A 20,049-nucleotide genomic window follows, 5' to 3' on the forward strand; every position below is an offset into this window, starting at 1 on the left:
ACCACATCCCACGCAACCCTTGGGGGAAATACACTCACTCACTGGGAAAACCTGCTTTACAGAGATAGGTTTGGCCTCAGAATAGTTTTCTGCATGTTGTATTTGTCACTCCAAGTGCTGAATTGTGTGTCATGAGGCTATGCCAGGTGAGTCTGGATGGCAGCTGAGTGCCCACCCAGCTACCCCTTACACACCCCCATGTGGGGCAGGAGAACTGGAAGGATCTATTGAAACATTGTCACTTAATATGATTCTATTTCTGTTTCTCCATAGAAAGTTCCCCCTTGTTGCCTGTGTGCAGGAAGAGACCATCTACAGCACAGCTGCCCAGCACGTTTCTGTCTGAACTGCTGTTTGCCTGGGCACTATTTCAGGGAATGCCTAGAGAGAGCCTATTGGAACAAACACTGCAACCGCTGCGACATGAAGGGCCACTATGCTGATGTGAGTAGGGCCCTTTGCACAGAGATTGGGCATCGTTTGGTTTGTGTCTGTCAAAAACTGAATTTACAATGGCCACAATGTCTTCATATTTTTTCAATTTTACATAGTGTATAAGCATATGAAAATGTTGTGTTTAGTCAGTACTTTACACTATCAGAGTTTTCATGGAGAATGGTTCAAAGAAAATGAACCAAAGCGTTGTCAAGACTTTGTCTTTAGTTTGGTTCAGTTCAGCTGTGGTGGACAAAAACGTCCTTTTTCTGTGGAATGAAAGGCGTAGTGAGGTTAAAATCAGGAGACACAGTACCTGCAAGTGTACCAGGAAGAAGTAAAGAGTAACTCTAATGCATCAAGAATCCAGATCTATGGTTTTTTCACTATGATCAGATATTAATCAGTGAAAATACTATTAGAGAGAAGTAGTTTGAAGGCTTTGGGTTTGACATAATCTACTAAAGTAAAACATAGAAGAAAATTAAAGGGAGAACAAATGTATTTGCCCCTGTAATCTTGTATTACCCAATGTAATCTTGTATTACATTACTATGGGTTTATATGTCCCCAAAATTCAGTCCTATATGTAGCAGCCAACCTATTATGATATTTTTTTCTCTTTAATTAAACACAAAAAGGGATAAAAGGCAATTTGCGGTAATTTTGGCGTACATTCACACTTCATTTTCTATCTATAGATATGGCCTATATGTTTGTTTTTCAAATACACCTGTGGGATTCCCTAAATGCTGGATTTTTTGATATTCAGAAATATTTGAATCTCTTTCTAAATGTCTCCTTCCTGCCTTTATTTCTTCTGTTTGGTCGAAGAGCATGTCACAGTGGTACATGAGATGTGCAAAGGACAACCCGCCTAATTGGGGCTTGCTATTTCTTATGATATTTGAATGTGTTCCAGATATGCTTCTGCTTATAGATAATGTGCCCACAATACCTTTAAAGAATGTGAATTGTACATTTCTGCACCCTCATTCTGGTAGGCAGTGAGACAAAATCGTAATCTATAATGAAGCATCTTTTCTTTGCCATCTTTTCCCTTTTACACATTTTATGACCCCAGTTCTCATAAGCTGATGTTCTTTTCTTTAAAGAATCATGAGTGCTCTATCATGCAAGCATTTAAATCCTACCTGAGTCATGCAGGTTATCAAGAACATCGCAGCATGTATTTTTTCTGCTCATTTAGGTCCACCTTAAATCAGAAAGGTTTTTCTTTGAAACTTTGGGCAGTTCTTGAGTGTTCCTGCATGGAAGGTGTAAGGCTGCCTGTGTCATTGACCTGTGTGGTCAATACTGGGGCATCAGAGCAGGAGCTCACTTGCCAAGTCCTCAGAGAGAGGGATAGCATGGCAGAGCAAAGGCAAAGGAATCAAAACCAACAGTAAATCTTTCCTGACATCAGAGCAGGAAGCCTATGAAGCCAACAGGTGATCAAGACATGAAGGGAACACTTGGATAGGACAAGGTTGCTGCTGGTGGCCTGAAGATATGTTTTTGCATCTGAGATGTTCATAGCAGAAGAAACCAGGGATGTTCCCATGCTGAAAACTTACTTTGTGGAGGGGAGCACCAGAGAAGTTGTCAAATTGAAGAGAATGTGAGGGTTACTACAAATCTGTGAGTACTAACCCAAAACTGGGTAACCATTGCCCAAAAGATGCAGAGGAGCATGAAGGTGAAATGGCCCAACCAGTGATGGCAACAGACACCTCGTGCTTGGCACATGACTGGTCACTGAGTTACTAATGCAAGGACGGTGTGTAGGGGCTGTCCCAGGGTGAGCTGGAGATCCCAGACTGCCAGCTGCACGCATGCACCAAGCCAGGGGGCAGGAACCATGGCGGTGGCATGTTGAGATGGGTGTATAAATATAATATACATGGGGTGATTCAAGGCTGCTTTTGTAAAGGAAATCCCACTTCTCAGGGATCTCTGGAGTTCTTCAAAGGAGCAGGTTGACAAGCATGTGCGTAAACATGATCCAGTTGACATAGCCTACAAATTCCAAAAGGCGTTTTACAAAGTTCCTGACCAAAAGCTTTCAAGGAAACTAAACAGGCATGGAATAAGAGGATAAAGGTGGAATATGCTAGTGTGACATGGAAAAGGGTGAACAATGGGGTGACAAGATTTGCTGAGAAGACTGAATTACTTACAGAGTCAGTGCTGTGAGCCAGTTGTGCAGGACTGCCCAAGAACTGTAAGAATCAGAGGGAGAACACAATAAAATGGCAATTGAAATTGAGTGGCAATAAACGTAAAGTAAAATAATCCCACCTTGTTTTATGGAATAACAGGTTCTGCATATTACTATTCAGGACTCAGATCCTAGTTATGAGATATGATTCCACAAAACATCAGTTTAGTCTTCACAAGGTGAAAAAAAAAATCTAGTGAAATGTTAGGAATCATCAGGAAAGCAGGAACACTTGGGCACAGCTTTGGTCCCTGTCTTCTGCATCCCTCAGCATGGCCACAATTCCTCAGCCTGGAGGGGAAGTGACAGAGGGAAGGGTCTGTAAAGAGCTTCAGAATCATCTGTGATGGGAGACAGTAGTCAGGGAGCAGTTGTTCAGCATTTCTTCCAGTACACCTGATGAAGGCAATAGAAGCCAGGTTGGGAAGAGACAGTACGAGGTGACTCTCTGTGTGGTCGGCAGCAGACCTGGAGGCTCCTTACTGAGGGATACAGATCTGCCCTGCTTCCAGGGGAAATGGGAGCAGTTCATAGAAGAGAAACCACAGAATCCTACACCAGGTTAGAAGGGACTTCATGGATCATCTAATCATCATCCCCAACTTTTCTTGGCAAAAGCAAGGTCTACACAAGATAGCCCAGCCAAATCCTGAGTGTCCAATGCTGGGGAATCCAGCATTTCCCTCAAGAGATGATTGTTCTCATTGTGAAAAGTTTTCTGCTGTGTCCAACTGAGATCTCCCCAGGAGTAACTTGTAGCAATCACCCCTTGTCTTTCCCATATGACTCCTTGTGAAAAGCAGAAATCCCCATACTCTCGTTATCAAACGTACATTATGAAATGCTTTGGATGCTCAAAGGAGGTAGTAATTTGTCTTTCTCAGCAAGCACTCCCTTTTACTGTAACAAAGAGGGTGCAGAACAGGCTCTTGTGCATAGTGTGTCAGACTGACTTTTCAGTTGTGTCCAGAAGTGCCTGTGAGGCAGTTCAAAGTGCTTCACCTAGTTTGGTTAGGAAACATTCAAAGTTACTTAAAACATTTTAGGGTCATACATTTTTGATCTGCTAGATCAGTCTCTTTTCCTGAGACAGCGCTGAGAACACACAGAGTCCTCTTAGCCGGAGGTGTACTGGAGGCGGCCCAGCGTTGCATGGTTTCCATGGGAGGGTCATCAGAGGAGCCATTTTTGATTGATTCAGTGTCAGTTAGGTGGATGTCATGAGCCTTGTGGTCGGTTTACAGCCTTACGCGCCAGCAGCAGGGGTGGGAGAAGGACTCCACGAACAGGGGATGTAGCGGGGACCATGCAGAGGGGGCATGTCTCCCTGTATACCTGGGAAAACCAGCATACGGGTGCTCGGTGAGCTGGTGGGCTCTCCCAGGAGCTGGCAGACAGCAGTGCCCAGGTGCTTGGTGCCCTGCAGCCACGCTGTGTCTGATGGTCCTATCCGAATGCCCAAATACCCTTGTTGTCAGCACTCGTTCCCAGGAACCAGCTGGGTGCTTCGACTGGCATCTTCTCTGGCTGTTCTGACAACTTTTTGGATGTGCAAACCACCACTGGCCTCTTCTCTCCGAGGAGGTTCCTTCTGCCTTTGTTGTTTCTGGCATACTGCTGTGGGCTGGGATGGAGCTGGAGGTGCAGGAATCGTTCCACAGGGGTGGCTGGCGTCCACGTGGCCCATTTCCCCTGGGTAGAGAGCACGACGTTTGCTCTTTCTCCTTAGTTCCCCAGTGTCCTTCCCCACCCTTCGTGGGGCTGTGCACATCCACCCAAGGGTGAGCATAAGGCCGTGTTCCCAACGGCCAGGGTGACACCGGCAGTTAACCAGCTTTGCCTGCCCAGCACCAGCGCCTGTCTGCACTGGCAGCGTGGGGAGAGGTCTCGACATCTGCTTGTGCAGGAGTGGTTTTGAAGGGAAGCATTGTGTATTTTCCGCGGCAGTTCCCATGCGGAGGTGATGAAAAGTGTGTGTTTTGGCAAATCTTTTGTTTTATTGTGGTGACTTGCAGCGGGGCAGCTCCAAGCAGCCGCTGCTTCTTTGACAAAGCACCAGAGGATTCTGTTAAAAAGTTGTGTTTAGTAATTGTAGTCGTCGTGTCAGACCATAACTGACTCGGAGCTGAAGGATTTTTGCGAGATGAGTAGCTATGCCAGCAGGGACCCAAGTCTCCTGGGCCAGCCGCGCTCTCATTAAGATTTGCCGCTAGCCGTGGCGGTGTTCGGCAAGTATGTGACGTGCATGCTGTTATTGTATGCTTGGCTTGTCAGCCTGCAGCTTTCTGACACTCACTTATGTCACTCTTTATTCAGAGACGAAGAAGCTTTTGATAATTTGACAAGACAAGCTCTTAAACGATCTAGGTCATGGCCTTCACTGTCTGTGATTGTGAACATATTTCCTGAAAGCCCTGTCACTCATCACAGCTACATTTTCTCCCGGGGAGCCGCGGGCCCGTCCCGGTCTCCTGTCAGCGCGTGCATTTTGGTTATTCATACGCCAAATACAGTAGTGGGGTTTTTCCTTCCCTTTCGCTGGCACTCGCATGTTAGCGGGGCTAATCCGCTCCCCCGCGCCGCGCGCCCCGCAGGGCCGCCGTCGAGGGCCCTCTCGGCGCGAGGCAGACGACCGGCCGAGGGGAGCGGAAAGGAGGAAAGGCCGCTTAGTGCCGGTTTTGTGTTTGCTCATTGTTGTGGAAATATGAGAACTGGTGGCAAGGGCCTCGTCTATTGAGCTCTCGAGTCCCGGTCTGCTGTCAGGGGCTGTTTGAGATTGAGTGTTTTATTTTCTTTGATGTTCACATTGGAGAATAGGGAAGTGGGAATTAAACAACAGATGCATTAAGCCGTTGTTCTGGTAAAACAATAATTAGCACCTGATAAAATTCAATGTGGGTCAAAATGTGCAGCACCCAGTTTCAATTCTCCCGGTATGGCACCCTGCACTGGGTCAGCCTCAGGCACGAGTGATCGCTCTTCCGCACTGACTGGACATGGTCCGTGGCAACAGGGACACGGATTTGGGGGAATAATGGCGCGGCGCTCGCACGGCCAAAGGTGTGGGCAGGTGCGGGGACGCGCCCCTCACCCATGCGCTCCGTGGCTGCGCGGCGGCAGTGGCACTACCCTCTAGAGTAGGCACCTTTTGTGCTGGTACATCTAAATGCAAGTAAGGTCAGACCACTGGGGCAGGAAATAAATGCAATTTTATTTTAATGTAGTTCATCACGCTGCCACAGTAGCTGAGTACCACAAGGGCTTTTCTTTAAACGAGGGCCGTTCATGGTTAAGTTCTTTTAAATAAATAAGGAAAATCATGCGTTTGGCAGCAGTTGTGTCTGGCTATGCTGTCTTCCATAGCAAACCTCTCTGCTTCGTTTGAGGAGCCAGTATTTGGTAGTAATTGTTAATCATACTTTTTGTCATTCCATGATATAAAATGCAGACAATAATCCTGAGCTGATGCAAAGTAATGAGGTTCCTGGTTAAAAGCACCGTCTCCAAAAAGCTGTTGTTTAACAGTCACCCCTCCTCAGCTATTGTACCCCACTTCATAATGGGGAGCAGTATTACCCCAAGTCACCGTCTGAATGAAGGAATATGCTTAGCCTTTCCTCACCATCTTCATCCTTACCTTCTTGTTGTATTCCCTTACCCTTAAAATGTCCTTGAGGATAAAACCCACCTCTGGACAGCACCATGAAGGGGCTGGGGCTGTGCCTCTCCCGCAGTTTTGACAAGAGCTCTGCCAGCTGTGGTTCGCAGTCTGAGCTATAGATTTTTGCTCAAAGTGATGTCTTTGTGTCCAGAGCAGAAAAAATACCCAACCAAACAATTATTCAAAAATAAAGTAATTTTGATGATGATGATGATGATTATTAAATAGCAGACATGTGAGTAAAGGTCATACCACAGAGTGGCATTTTGCCAGTATAGGAAAACTCATTGATTGCAATTGTTCAACCATATTAGTCTGGGCACACTGTGGTAATCGAAAACTATCCAGAACTAATGTATAAATAACTGCCTGCTACCCCTGAGCTGGACCAGCACAGCTGTCCTGCACAGCTGAAACCTCTTCAGGTCTGAGGGAGATGCTGAGAGCTCTGGTACAATATTTTTACAGGCTACAGAGTGTTTATGTGTTGCCTCTCTGAACCCTGGCTAAATTAGGGAAGGAGGAAAATCCTTTTGTTTGTGCTCAAAGACAGCTTGAGTGTGTTCAAACTGTCAGATCCTCGGTGAGAAATGTGATGTCCTTCACACATTTCCTTTATAGAAATATTAATATAAAACTCAAATATTTACACACAGTATTTGAGTAAGAGGAGAAATGTTGAACCATTACACAGAACAGATTGTAGATTTTTCTGCAGAAAATTATGTTACTGGTAGAATGAATAATAAATAATATACTTTCCATCACATCTGGGAAAAACATACTGTATGTGCCACGGGGTGACTGGCAAAAACTTTGCTTTTATTTTGAGAGATGCTGGTTGTGGTGTGGGTTTTTTTAATTAACATGCTCCATCAAAATAAAAGAAGGCAAGAATTTAGGCATGAGTGAAAAAATTTATTCGAAATCTAAAGAAATGTTAATAGTACTCATTTGCAAGTAGTCATGAGACTTCAATGTTTGAAATTGCAGCTGCAGCATATTATAGAGAAGCTGTGGAATACAATATTCCTTTTTAAAGTACTTAAAATGAAGATTGGCAAGCCAAGGTGCTAATTGTTCAAATGAGTACGGAGCTGTTCTAATAAGAGGGTAAATGTTCTAAAGAGAAGTGAAAGCCCTCTGCTGCAGTAGCTGTGTACCAAAATGACAAAAAGTGCCACAATTTCCGTGTCTGTCTGTGGCTCAGGGGCCGTCAGAAATATTGTACATTTTGTAAAAGCATTAAGAATCCCTAAGAGAGTGATCTGAGCCTCAGTGACCACCAACATGTTCTGATTTTGTTTAAAAGATCCACGTTTTCCTCTTTACCGTCTCTCATATGTCCCTCAGGTCAATTGTGTCGCTGCTGGGACTCAAAAACCTGCTCTACATTTTTTTTTTCAAAGGGCTGCACTTAGGAGTTGGTGTGAGAGTCTGGCAATTAAAAAAAAAAATTAAAGTAAAAAAAAAAGCAAGCAAGTCATTGTAAAAATAGCAACATTAGAGCAATCTGTTATGGTTCTTGTTTACAACTCATCTGACATGAGGCTGCTGAGGATTATTACATGTAACAATTATATTTTGATTAGGAAAGAGATACGTACAAAAAAGGTAAAATATTTCTGTTCCTACGTGAAAGGAAGGCACCTTGTGATTTAATTTCTAGAGTGTTATGTAAATTTAAAATGTCAGAAAATGTAGAATTTAAATCTGCCCCTGTTTGTTTTGCAGCATTAATGCTTCCTACAGTCACGAGCACGCTGCTCTCCCAAACTTCTGCCCCTCGGAGAAAAAGGGCAGAGAGAAAACTGTTACTGGCTTTCTGACAATGGCAGGGAGTGTGTTAAACCAGTGTAAAATTCAATTAAACTGTCTAGCCGGGTTTTTGAAGCTGAAATGCAGACCCTTTCAGTTAAGCTTCTTATTTTCCTGTGACCGACACCAATGGATACTGTGTTATGCCAAAACCAACAGGCTGTAAAGCACCTTGTTTCATGCTCCTAGCTGATCAATATTTTTATTTTCCAGGCTTGCCCAGAAATATGGAGGCAGTATCACCTAACAGTAAGTAGAAACACCTTTTTTATTTTCTTCTACACCCAACCTATTTACTTCTCTGTGAACTGCTGACCATAAAATATAGACAAGCATCTTCTCTGAGAAGATAATAAACATCTGAAGAGTTTTTGAACTGAAGAAGGCGATGAAACACTGTCGCTATTTTTTAAGCATCTTTAAAACTTCTGAATTCATTTTAATAGTGTAATAACTAAATTAGTGCCTTGCCTCTCTTCTCTCAGTGACCACATTTATACATAGAAAGAGCGTTAAGTTTTAAGTTGGGATGCATAGCAGAAGCAGTAATCTCATCTCAGATATCCCAGATGCTGGTAATTAGGCACTCTGTGTGACAAAGCTTTCTTCTTAGATGAGTGAAATAAATCTCTGTTAGACTGGAGACATGAATTTGAGGAAAAACACCTCATAAATTTTTGCAGATAATTTATAATTAGTCAGGATATAGCTGTGACTGCTTCTTTGGCCTGCCTTAGTTGATCTTTAATCCCTGAAACAAGAAAATAAAACTTTGTGAAACTGTACCAGTTTATTACCCAAGATTTTTCCTCATATGTAAAGTAGATATAAAAATAAAACAAAATGCATATAAATTTGGTTAATGTTGAAACCTGGTACAGTATTTAACCAGTAAAAACAAATTCTTGGATTGGTGTCACAGTTTTTGAATATATTAATTTCTAAAATTGTCAAACATAAAAACACCTTTAAAAATCAGGGTTTTGTTGTTCCTCTGAACTTTTGCTGTCGTTCCTTCCCAGATCGGCCTCACATGTATTTTGCTGTTACAGATAATTAACCCCTGTTCTCTGCTCCAAACAAAGTAGAAAAGTTTCTCCACTATTTTTCTTTTTGTTTCTTCGGCTTTTTCTCTGAAGCAGTAGATGGGATGTGCTTTATAATTTGTGCTTCCACCTCTTAATGGTAGTGGAATGCTCTTTTTTCTGCTTTCTTCTTCAAAATTCAATGAATAGAAGAATTCTGCACTTAAAACCTCTCATTTGTGTTTTGTGCATAATGATTCTAATACAAAGATCTGCCCTGGAAATCTTCCACCCTTCCTGAGAACTTACTTTTAAATAGATTTGGTAAAGAGTTTTTGTTCGTTTGGTTGTTTTTGGTATTTTTTAAAGAAAAACATTATGAGCAAAAGGTGCATTCACTGAGTATTTTTGTTTGCTTGTTTCTTTTAAATTGGATGAAGGAAAAAGGTAAATGCTGGTTTTCATTATAATCCCTAAAGGTGCATGTAAAAACATTTTCTGAAATGTTTATGATACTAGGAACTTAATAATCAGATAGAAATATTTGGTGCAGTAACATCTTGGGTTCTGTTTTTTCCAGAAATAGAACATTTAATTTAATTTTAGTCTTACCTGCCGTTGAAAATTCCTCAAAAAGTGAGTTGCCATCAACAAATATAAAATATTTATGTCTGTAAAAAAAAAGCGAGAGGTAGCTTAAACTTGATCAAGTGCTGTACTGGGGCAAAATTTGAGGTATCTTGAGGAAGAAAATTATTTCTCTGGATTTTGTAGAAAGCATTCAGGGTTTATGCTTAATGTAATGTAAAGCTAGAAAAACGTGTCAAAACAAGTTCTTGTTAGAAAATGTAGTGGTTACAAATATAGGCATCTTATTAGAAGTACCCATTTGGAAATTTTTGGTGCATTTTGGGGACATTTTGAAATGTGGTCAAATATGGACACTCACAGATTAAATGGTATCGCATCAGGCCCTACCTTCTGATAAATAGCTTCTTAATTTGCAGTGAATTGCAGATTATCTGCAAATAATCCGCATTTCTGACATGTGGGAAATGTTTTGCATGCCTTCATTTTTTGCATGGGAAGAGTACCTTTGGCTCAAAGTTACATTAGTAGTTGGGTTAAGCCTGGAATCAAAAAATTTTTATGGTAAAAGACATGCTTGATATTTGCAATAAGTAAATTAAAAGAAACTGCATTATCTGAATTGTTTAAAAGTATGAGTCCCATCTTTTATTGTTCCCTTTAAAATATTCTCTTTTGCACCCAAAGAAGAGCAGAAGTAAATAATATTCTGGCAAGAAACAAAACTTCTACATTAGAATAATGTATAATGTTTAAATATATAGTATATATATATCTGTAGGATTGTAACAAAAAGCCAAGATTTTTTACTCTCATAGCAGCACAGTAGTATTTCACCATAGAAATTATCTTACAATTTTTGTATTGTAGAATAAATATTTTGGTACGAACAGGATAGCAGTTTTAAGAAAAATACAACATGCTTAAAACAAAAGTGCTGCTGTGGCTGTCACGGCCCACAAAGGCTGCCCAGTTGTTGAAGGCCACAGAAAAGCTTTTCCTGCACTTCAGTCATGGATACAATCACTAGATTTAAACTGGTTTTGGTGAACTGATGGTGAGCATCCCACATGCAGGTACATGTACGTGCAGATAAACTCGGGCGTTCCGTTTTGTGATAATACGCCATTTTTCGGCACCGTTCACAGAGGGCTGTCGCAAAGTTTGTCCCAATGCTTTGCGTTCTATAAAGTATTTGTAGTTAATTTCTTTGAATGTGAAGAATCACACGGCCTTCCACCTCTCTCCTTTATGAGGCTTTTGGTTATTTTACTCATTTTCTGGCACTTTCCTAGGAGATGGACTGCCATCTATTGACTCCTCAGAGCCCCTGCACGGCATGCAGGGTGACTCGAACAATGACTCAATAACAAACCCATTCTGCTCTTGGGGATGGTGGTGGGGTTTGTTGACGTTGGCCATGGTGACAAATTTGAGCACGTTGCAAATAATTTGTTGTATCGGCAGAAACATCTTATTCCAACCAAAACAGACTGCCAGCGCAAGGAATCTTATGAAGAAATGGCAAAAAGGTTTGTAAGTGGAATATTTTAATTTGCCTTTTGATGGAAAAAAAGATTATCATAAGGCATTCAATGAAGCTTAAATCTGAGGGCTGTGTGATAATCAAACCTTTATAAGTGGCTGAAAGTAGTTTCTTTAAAGTTGTTCTTTCAACTCTTTTAACTACAATTATTCTGAAAGAAAAACCCAATCAAAGTCAGCAGAAAAATCCAACTCCCACTGTGGTTTAAAATAATATTTAATAACCTCTTAAAGACAGTGATTTAAAACTTTTACGTATCATTTTCATCATGACTGCTCTCTGTATTTCTCCTGTATCAGAGAAGGGCAATTATATTTGTCAAAATATATTTCAAGTTTTTATTCGTGTAGCGAATTTAATATGATCTATTTCGTATCTATTTGCAGTAAATTGGTTCATACCCACTAATGTTTATCAAAGGCGTTATTGTCAATCAAATAATAGGACAAGGACTTCTGTCACAGATTCAGGATAAACAGTTTTGATCATAGCTTGCTGGAGTGTCAGTGATGATATGTGTGATTTTTTTGGGCGCAAGGCATTTGGAGGCCTTGTTGAGCTCTTTGTTCTGGGTTATGAGGAAGTTTAGCTTACAACTCTGACTTCGTAAATGCCAGGTGCTCTGCAACCCAGAGAAACACAGCCTGTGCTCCACAAGACATGCCATCACATCCCCTCTCCCACCCTAAGGATAACGGGTACACACAGCATCATTTTTTCACCCTCAGAGCACTTGGCTCTTTCTCACTCCCTCTCACTTGACACTTCAGATTTGAGCTATAAATGTAGTGATATTTATTATGTATTTTGAGTGGAAGCCAGGTTATAGCCCTCTAACAAGCAAAAAATATAAACTTTAAATAATGCTAAAGAATCAGTGGAGAAACTTGTGAGAAGGCACCCAATGATTTTGTTTGTTTCAGTTTCGCAGTTTATTCTTTAGGAAATACAGTATTTTCCTTCAAGTTTGACCTGCTGCCCGTCTACCTCTCTGTGTCCCCAGCAGCAGCTCCTGTCCTCAGTGGGTCCAGGCTCTGGAGGGGCAGAGCTGGGGGTCCACTGCAGTCCCATAGTGACACATTCCGCAGTGGACAGCCCTTCTCCCCTCTGCTGCTGGTGTAAGCAGCCCAGGGCTCTAATCTGGCCTTCAGGGGAGCACCGTGGGCTGGGGTGCCTGTACCTGATCAGCGGCTGGGCCCTCACTCCAGTCCCGTGGATTGCAGTGGCTTCATGGCCTGAGCAACCTGCTGTAGCTGCTGCTAGTGGTAGCATTTCCACCCAGCAGATGACATCACTGGAGAAAAAAGAGGAAATTTATTTATTTTCGGTGCATAGAGACCCTGTTTTGCTCTGGGTGTGAAGTTGCACTTCTGCCGTGAGTCCCCAAAGTGTAGGCTGGACTCCCCCAGTGCGTGGCAGTGCTGGTGGGGCAGCCAGAGGTGCATGGGGCCTCTGTGTGTTTTGGTGTCAGATTGAGAACATGCTGGCTGCAGATCTCACCACATCTGCGTTGTCAGAGTGGCTTGTGCCATAGACGAATGGATGTGGCCAGTTCAGCCCAGGCTCAGGATGAGATACCGCAGTCAAACAGGAATGAACTTTGCAAGTGTTAGCATCTTCTTCATTAAATATCAACTGAGTAAAGAAATTCTGTCCCTAAAATGGGCAGAGTAAGTTTTTTATTTTCCTGAAGTGTTTCTCGGTGTTCGTGTGTGTTAAAACATAAATCTCACTGGGACCAGTTTTTTTTTCCTGTAGGGATTGCTCATTTTTATAACCCCTTCCTGCCGCGGTGCTGCTCCAGCCAGCCACACTGACGCTGCCCCCTGTGCTCTGCCCTCGCCAGCCTCATCTGTGTGAAATCTCCGAGGTCAAGATGGCCACTAACAGAGTTTTAGAACCATCAGAATTTTTAAATAGCAGAAGCTATCATTGGACACACCTTTTGACAGTTTGTTAATCCTACTTTTAATCCGCCTACATGAAGGAAGGTGAATCAGGAACTGGCTGATTTGGCCCTGTGTGTGAAGGACATGAAGGGGCGATGCGTCTTTTGTGTTTAAATTTTGCGCCCAGGTTTCTTTGTGTGCATTATTAAAATTCTTCGTGGCCTGCTACTTTTTTTGTGAAGTGAAAATGTAAGCCATATCCCTCAAAGTCAATTTCTATCTGTTACAGCGTGACTTCCAGAAAGGGAAAATTAAAAATAATATAACCCTGGCAAAAAATACTTAAGCTTGAGAGACAGAGAGGGCGTTTGGTTTCCAGATATTTTTTTAGGTGCTGAGCGGTAAGCGAAGGGATTGGTTTTGGAGTATTTCTGGGAGGAGGTTAACCCCCAGTTTCCTCGCAGCTGTGGCTCTGACATGGCCGCAGGGCTGGCCGTGCTGGCCATGACACAGAGCCATAGACCATGGGATCAGCATGCTCTTCTGGAATGCTTCCACACCTGGCCAGTTCCTCTCCAGGTGCTTCAAGGCTATTTCTAGTACCTGTAGTAAAAACACCAGTCTGTTAATGAAATAGGCCACGTATTTCTCATATTTTGGAATCCCAGAGTGGGCCCACATGTGTACCATTGCTTCAGCATCCATTCAGCAGGATATTTTACAGGGACAGCAACTTGGAATTACCAGGGATATGGATTTAGGGTAAAGATGACTCTGGCTCTTGTGAGTTTTGGGGCAACATGAACACCTGGAACATGACGGTGTCCACACACCTGCTTGGGAGGTGCTTGGGTTTGTGAAGATTTTCTGCCCTTCGAGAGAGTGCTCGCCTCATTAGTCGGGGGAGGAGCTGGAGCAGAGCTTGGCCAGCAACAGGCAGATGTTTTGGTTTTAAACTCTGTGTTGTCCAAACCTGGGCCCTCTTGCAAGTGGTTTGCAGTGTCGGAGATGCTCCTGACATGCTGCCAACCTTGCACAGCTGTCGTGGAGAAAGCCAGCAGGTTAGAGGGGATCAGTGTGCTGGGCAGAGCGATTTTACTGTTTGTTTTCCCCTACTAATTGTAATTTGCTGTGTTGCCATTCTCTTTCAAGTTTCAGATACTTTTTGAGGCTATCAGAAACCTAAACCCCAAATCTTTTTCTATTGCAAAGGAATCATATTTCACAAAAGATATTCTTTCTGATAGCTTTTTTTTTTCAGAAAACAAAGAGACTTTCAGGTCCTGAAATAACAGTTAGGTTTATGCATTCTATAGCTTTCAGTACAATAGCATGCTACCTAAAAGTTCTTTCCCAATTTTTATTTTAAAGGTGTATTTAAATTACGATGGGGAAAAGAAGTAGCTTTAATAACCCTGTATAAATTTTCTGCAAGGACCTGAGTGCACGTTTCAGGTGGGATGCAGAACCTTCCAGCAGCATGGGCATCACCTGCCACTTACCTTCATCATGTAATAACCATGGTAGGAAGTGTCGTGCTTTCTCTAACCTTCATCTGTCCTGTGCTCTTCTGCACTTGCTCCCCAGAAAACAAAATAAAAGGTGCTTTTAAATTGAGGGTTAAAGACAGATTACATTGTGACCAAAAATTGTGGTTTTGTATATTTCTGGAAGCAGTCTGGGAGTGGGGAGAGAGTAGAATAGAAAGCTCGGATGACTGAACGTTTCTCTGATTTTGGGGTTCCAAATGACATTGTTGTGTTTGTGTTGGAGCGCGGCATCCCTCAGAGAGCCCCGACTTCAGCACGCATGTTGAAGTGGTGTAAAGAACCATGTTTGCTGCAATGTCTTTCACATCGGACTGTGAAAGGGAAAGGGAGAAGAGCAGGGGATGGAAATACATGTATTTTACTATTTTAAATCTTTGTGCGGTACATGACATTTGGTGACAGGTATCCCTCCAGCCCAGCACACCCCAAAACCAGAGAGGTTTGGGTTATTTTTGTGACAGATCAAAGCTGTTGGGTGAGTGGTTAATTAATCAAACAGAATCATCAAGGAAGGTTTGCTGCGGAAATATTTCCCCTTCATATATTCAAATGCAGTTCTCTTAAGAGAAAGGATTAAGGTGATTTTTTTCTTTAATGCTTACAAATTCAGTTAAAAATTTTCACCTCTTTCCTTTAGTTTGAAAAGGCAAACTTACACAAGCATTTCTACTACTACTATTATTATTATTATTATTATTTCAAGTATTAACAATCTAAATATGGAAGATAGAATTTTCAAGCTAGAATGAGGTTTCCAATGCATTTTTAAAACATTTGAGAAAAAAAAATTCTGTGTCCTCTTTCTGCAGTCAGTGCTATGTATTAATATTCATATTAAAGTTCCTACATTCTGAGAATTTCTCCAAACTTGATATGAAGGTGTCTTTTTTAAGTTTTGTTAGAACTGTGAACCAGTTTCAAAATTCTGTAGGAAACCAAAAATCATCTGCATATTTAACAGACCTTTTAAAATGTGAAAAAAATCACAGTTGCATATAATATGCATAAATGCCATAAAATGGATTTTGGTGCATTTTCGTATTGCAAAGTGGAAAAGGCATAAAAAGTCGGTGCATCTGTTTTCACTGCGTGGTTCATCTTGCTGGTGATTCATGTGTCGGAGCAGCCCAGAGCTCATGCCGGTAAGACAGTAACTTCCTCAAGTTATGCTTGATCATGTTAATAATCTACGGATTAGGATTCCCTAAAAATATTCACTGATTTAATTCCAAGAGGGTCTATCATGTCAATGATATTACTACATCTTGTTAGGTCCTGTCATGTGTATAGAAAAGTTTCTATCCCCGTGACAGAATTATCCTGATTTTGATTTCAAGTGTTGAAGAATCAAGTATAAAGGGAATTAAAGGAGCCGAGGGCCCGCACAAAGTGGTGAGGAACACGGAGCTGTAAGCAGGTGCTCACAAAGTCTCAGAAGTGTGTATGAGGTGCACTGTGTGTGCACACGTGCTGTGCCACCCACCGAGGGCCACAGAAGGAGGCGTCCCACGGCATTTTTGGCTACAGAGGAGTGAAGTTGGGCCTTTGGTTTTGACTCATTTTTGATTGTTGAACTTGGGTTAAATTAACGTTTGACAAGCATATTCCAACAGCCGTGAGAGTGGCTCTGAAATGGGCAGAGGTAGCCCCCCCATGAAGGAATGGCCACTCCAAACTATGTCTGGCCTGACACGGCCCCTTTCCCCAGTGCAGTGCTGCCCAACGTGGGGTGGTCAGGTGGTGAGGAAGAAGCATTATTTTTACATCAGAGCAGGTGAGGAATTTGCAAGGAAAGGACAGTCACTGCCTGGTTCAGACTTTCTCATAGTTGTGTCCAGAAGTGGCTTGTCTTTTTTTTTCCCCCTTTTTTCATTTCCCTCCCCTCAAACATGCAGTTTCTCTGGTTGTAGCCTCTGCTCACCTTGTAGCCAACAAAAGGTATTTCTGTGTTGTTTCTTGACTATGCAGTTAATTCTGTTCCTAAAGATTTTTTATAACTTCTTTTGGCACTTAAAAAATGGGCTGGTGAACACCTGTGCAGGAGTACAGCCACTGGAGGGTTTCTGTGGACTAAGTGATAACCCTGAAATATCTTCTCCTTTAAAATTAATTGTCCTGGATTTGTATGGGATAATCAATTTCTGTCTGAGTTGTTTTGGTGCCAGATGAGAGCTGGTGAAATTAATTCTGATTTTCTGATGGTGGCATCAGGAGGGAAAGAGAGGAAAAATGATAGCACTGAGATACTCAGAAGTTGGTCTGGGGGAAACTGTTTTGGTCAGCAGCATATTTACATGGTGTGAGAGAGCAGAAATCTAAAATGCTCTCATCCATTTTTAGACACTGTATACTATTCAGGAAGTTACAAGTCATATTAAAGTAAAAACTTTAAGGAATTGAAAACAGTTTTAAAAAACAGATGTGCAAAAAGGACAGGGAGAAGCTTTTGTTCGTCAGTGGTTGTATGCGAGCTGTCACACGTTTCTGCAAGGACATATTCGGGATGAATGTCACTCGTCATGAATCTAGGTGCAAGTAACTACTATTGCTGAATATATATGATGCTTTTTAATGGAGAACACATGAAAAAATTATGAGGAAATGGATAAATATTAACACGTGCAGTTGGCATGTTGGTAATGTAAGGAAAGTGCTTCTGTGAAATTGTCTGTTAATGAAGGATGCTGCAGGCTGAAGCTCAGCTGCTGGGGAGTTTAAAGGGAAAAGATTCAATTATTATCTATTTAAAATGTACCCCAAAACTCACTTCTAGCAAACTGATGCACTGCTCACTTGGCATCTCATATTCTTCAGCAGCACTAAAATTTTTTCCCATGTTTACTTCCATTTTAGCTGTGATTAGAAATCACCTCCAACAAAATATTTATTAAGAATCTATTTATCAAGAAATACCTATTAAGAATGCTCTCCTAAGAAAGATGTGGCACTTCCTCCTTTTGGGTCCAGTGGTGAGGGATGATCAGCAGACGACATAAAGGTTAAAGAGAGAGAAAGGAAGCTGTAAATCATTCAGAATGACAATAAAAATTAAAACCTTGAGGTTTGTCAGGCTCCCCCGTGTATTAGCTAATAAATATAACTGTGCTTTAGTTCTGTTCATCTTCTGATTTTACAGGCTTTGCAAATGTTTGTTTTCAGATTAATGTATGTGTAACTATGCATATGCTTAGCACAGGGGCACCCGGTGCTGTGCCCGGGCAGATATATAGATATATAGAGATATATATAAACATTTGGCCAATCCCCTAATAAACATTCAAATGAAATATACGTGTCCCAGTGTGTGAGTCTCCTCCTCCTCCTCCTCCTCCTTCTCCTCCTCTTCCTCCTCCACCACCTTCTTCTTCTTCTCCTCCTCCTCCTTCTCTGCACAGTCTCTTCCCACCTCCCCCACTCCACTTCAAAGCTTGTGGTCCTTTCTCCATCCGTGTACTAAAAGGTTTCTTTGTGAGCCAGGCCATTTGTCCGTCATTGTTTGGGGCCCAAACGGTGGTGAAATACCCTGTCACCGATCTGGAGCACGGTGAATGGCAGCTTCTCTCCGGACAATTGGCGGCGGTGCCGAGAAATATTCCTGAGAGGATTATTTAACCTTTCAATTTAGGGGGCACAAAGCCCGGCTGATTAATGAACTTTCTGATGGGCGCCGATAAGCGGATCTATTTCTTTATTTCCTCCAAAAGTGATTCCTTCTCCTGTCCCATATTACTATAATCTTAAACATAAAATGTGGCAAATAGATTAAAAAACAGCACTAAAGAGTTTATCTGACTAGCAAACTGAAGGAGCTAAATTAAAATTGGTAATGAAAGCAGTGGCTGAGCCCTGTATATGGTTTTTAAATGCGCTGTGTATTTTGAAGAGACTTATTCTCCAGCCTGCCTGGTAATGACTGCTTTGGGTGCGCGGTCCGGGTCCAGCTTCTGTTATCCCCCCAAAAAAATGAGTTGTGTTATCTGGATGACTGCAGACACATATGCATCCCCCTTTCTCACTGCATGGGCAGACAAGGTCGATAGCATTACAAGGTATTTGTGGCAGTGCTTGTTTCAGTTTTCAGAGCTGCCAGTTTTCAGCCAGATTTGAATTACAAAAGAAGAAGCTGGCATGAAAATTGAAAGGGTTTATCGGCTAGTCTGAAGCCTCATAGCACATTGCTTATTTATGCAGTCCATTTGCACCAGGAAATGTAAAAAGGAAATACATTTTAAAAATAAGGTCATAAAGACCCAGATATGTTTAAGATGGCAAATAAAATATAGATACCTATAATATCTTTCCAGGAAACGATTTCACTTAATGTTGCACATTACTTCGGAGGAGTATTTATGTTACTGTCATAAATTTGTGCGTTTGTGTCACCATACAGATAGTCCCTAGGGATTAGGAAGGAAGTGTTTGCTAACTTACTTTAAAATTAAAATAGAAGGGGAGATAGGTTTGTAGTTTGAGAGCCACATCAGGAATCGTTGGAGTTTAATGTGCCATCCTTTTTAAATAACGTTTTGCATTCCCTGTAAAATTAGCCATGGACGGCTAGAGAGATGCCACCACCTTTGGAGAAAATTGGGATGCCTTTTAAACCATGAAGATTTTGAGGCATTCAGGGATTGTATTGTTGTTATCCTCACTATCTTGCATACATTCATTTTCTCTATGAACTTGAGGGGTTTTTGTCCATTTCTTAGAGAAGATTTTTTGAATTAATATTTAAGGGTTTTCTCTTCTGCTTATGAGAATATTAAAAGATTGCATTCATTTATTTTAAATATATAATATTGTACTTTTTTGTGTCTTCCTTTAGCGTTTTCACACAGTCGATTGTAGATGCTATTTGCATTTGTTTAAAATGCATTGTAGAAATGTCTTATTTCTGTAGAAAAAGATCACTTCACAGTGGTCATACTGTGGACCAGGCAAGTTAAATTTCTTCCTCTGGGAAAGGTTTTGGTTTCCCAAACTATAAAATCAAATAATAAAATTTCATTAATTAATTAGTAATTTAATATGTATCATGGCCATTAAAAAAAAAAAAAAAAGCCCTAAAAGCTGAGAGAGATCACTTTTTTTCTTGGTTATTTCACTGTGTTTTGGTGATGTCCAAAGCAGTGGGAAGAATGTTGTGAGTACATTTAGTAAAGTGTAATTTGTGGGAAGATGCTCAGGTGAGACCTCCACAACTCCTGTGGGAAGAAAAAGGTTTTTTAGATAGCTGAAAAAAATAAAATAAAATTCACTGAAGAAATTATTTTATTTGTAATTGTTTGGAGTTTAGGGGGATTAAAAGTCAAAATA

At 41.5% G+C, this 20,049-nt stretch overlaps 1 protein-coding gene across 5 annotated transcripts in view; it reads left to right on the plus strand.

Annotated features, from left to right (window-relative positions):
* The window catches only part of ZCCHC7 (zinc finger CCHC-type containing 7), an 86,764-nt gene that overhangs the window by 58,082 nt on the left and 8,633 nt on the right, over positions 1 to 20,049 (plus strand). For all 5 annotated transcript variants that reach the window (XM_032096623.1, XM_032096627.1, XM_032096626.1 and 2 more), the window contains 2 exons: positions 274 to 444; positions 8,349 to 8,384. In XM_032096623.1, the coding sequence (XP_031952514.1) occupies positions 274 to 444; positions 8,349 to 8,384 (207 nt within the window). The remainder of the gene's footprint in view (positions 1 to 273; positions 445 to 8,348; positions 8,385 to 20,049) is intronic.

This window comes from Corvus moneduloides, chromosome Z (genome assembly GCF_009650955.1).
Source record: "Corvus moneduloides isolate bCorMon1 chromosome Z, bCorMon1.pri, whole genome shotgun sequence".
In the NCBI taxonomy this organism is placed as follows: Eukaryota; Metazoa; Chordata; class Aves; order Passeriformes; family Corvidae; genus Corvus; species Corvus moneduloides.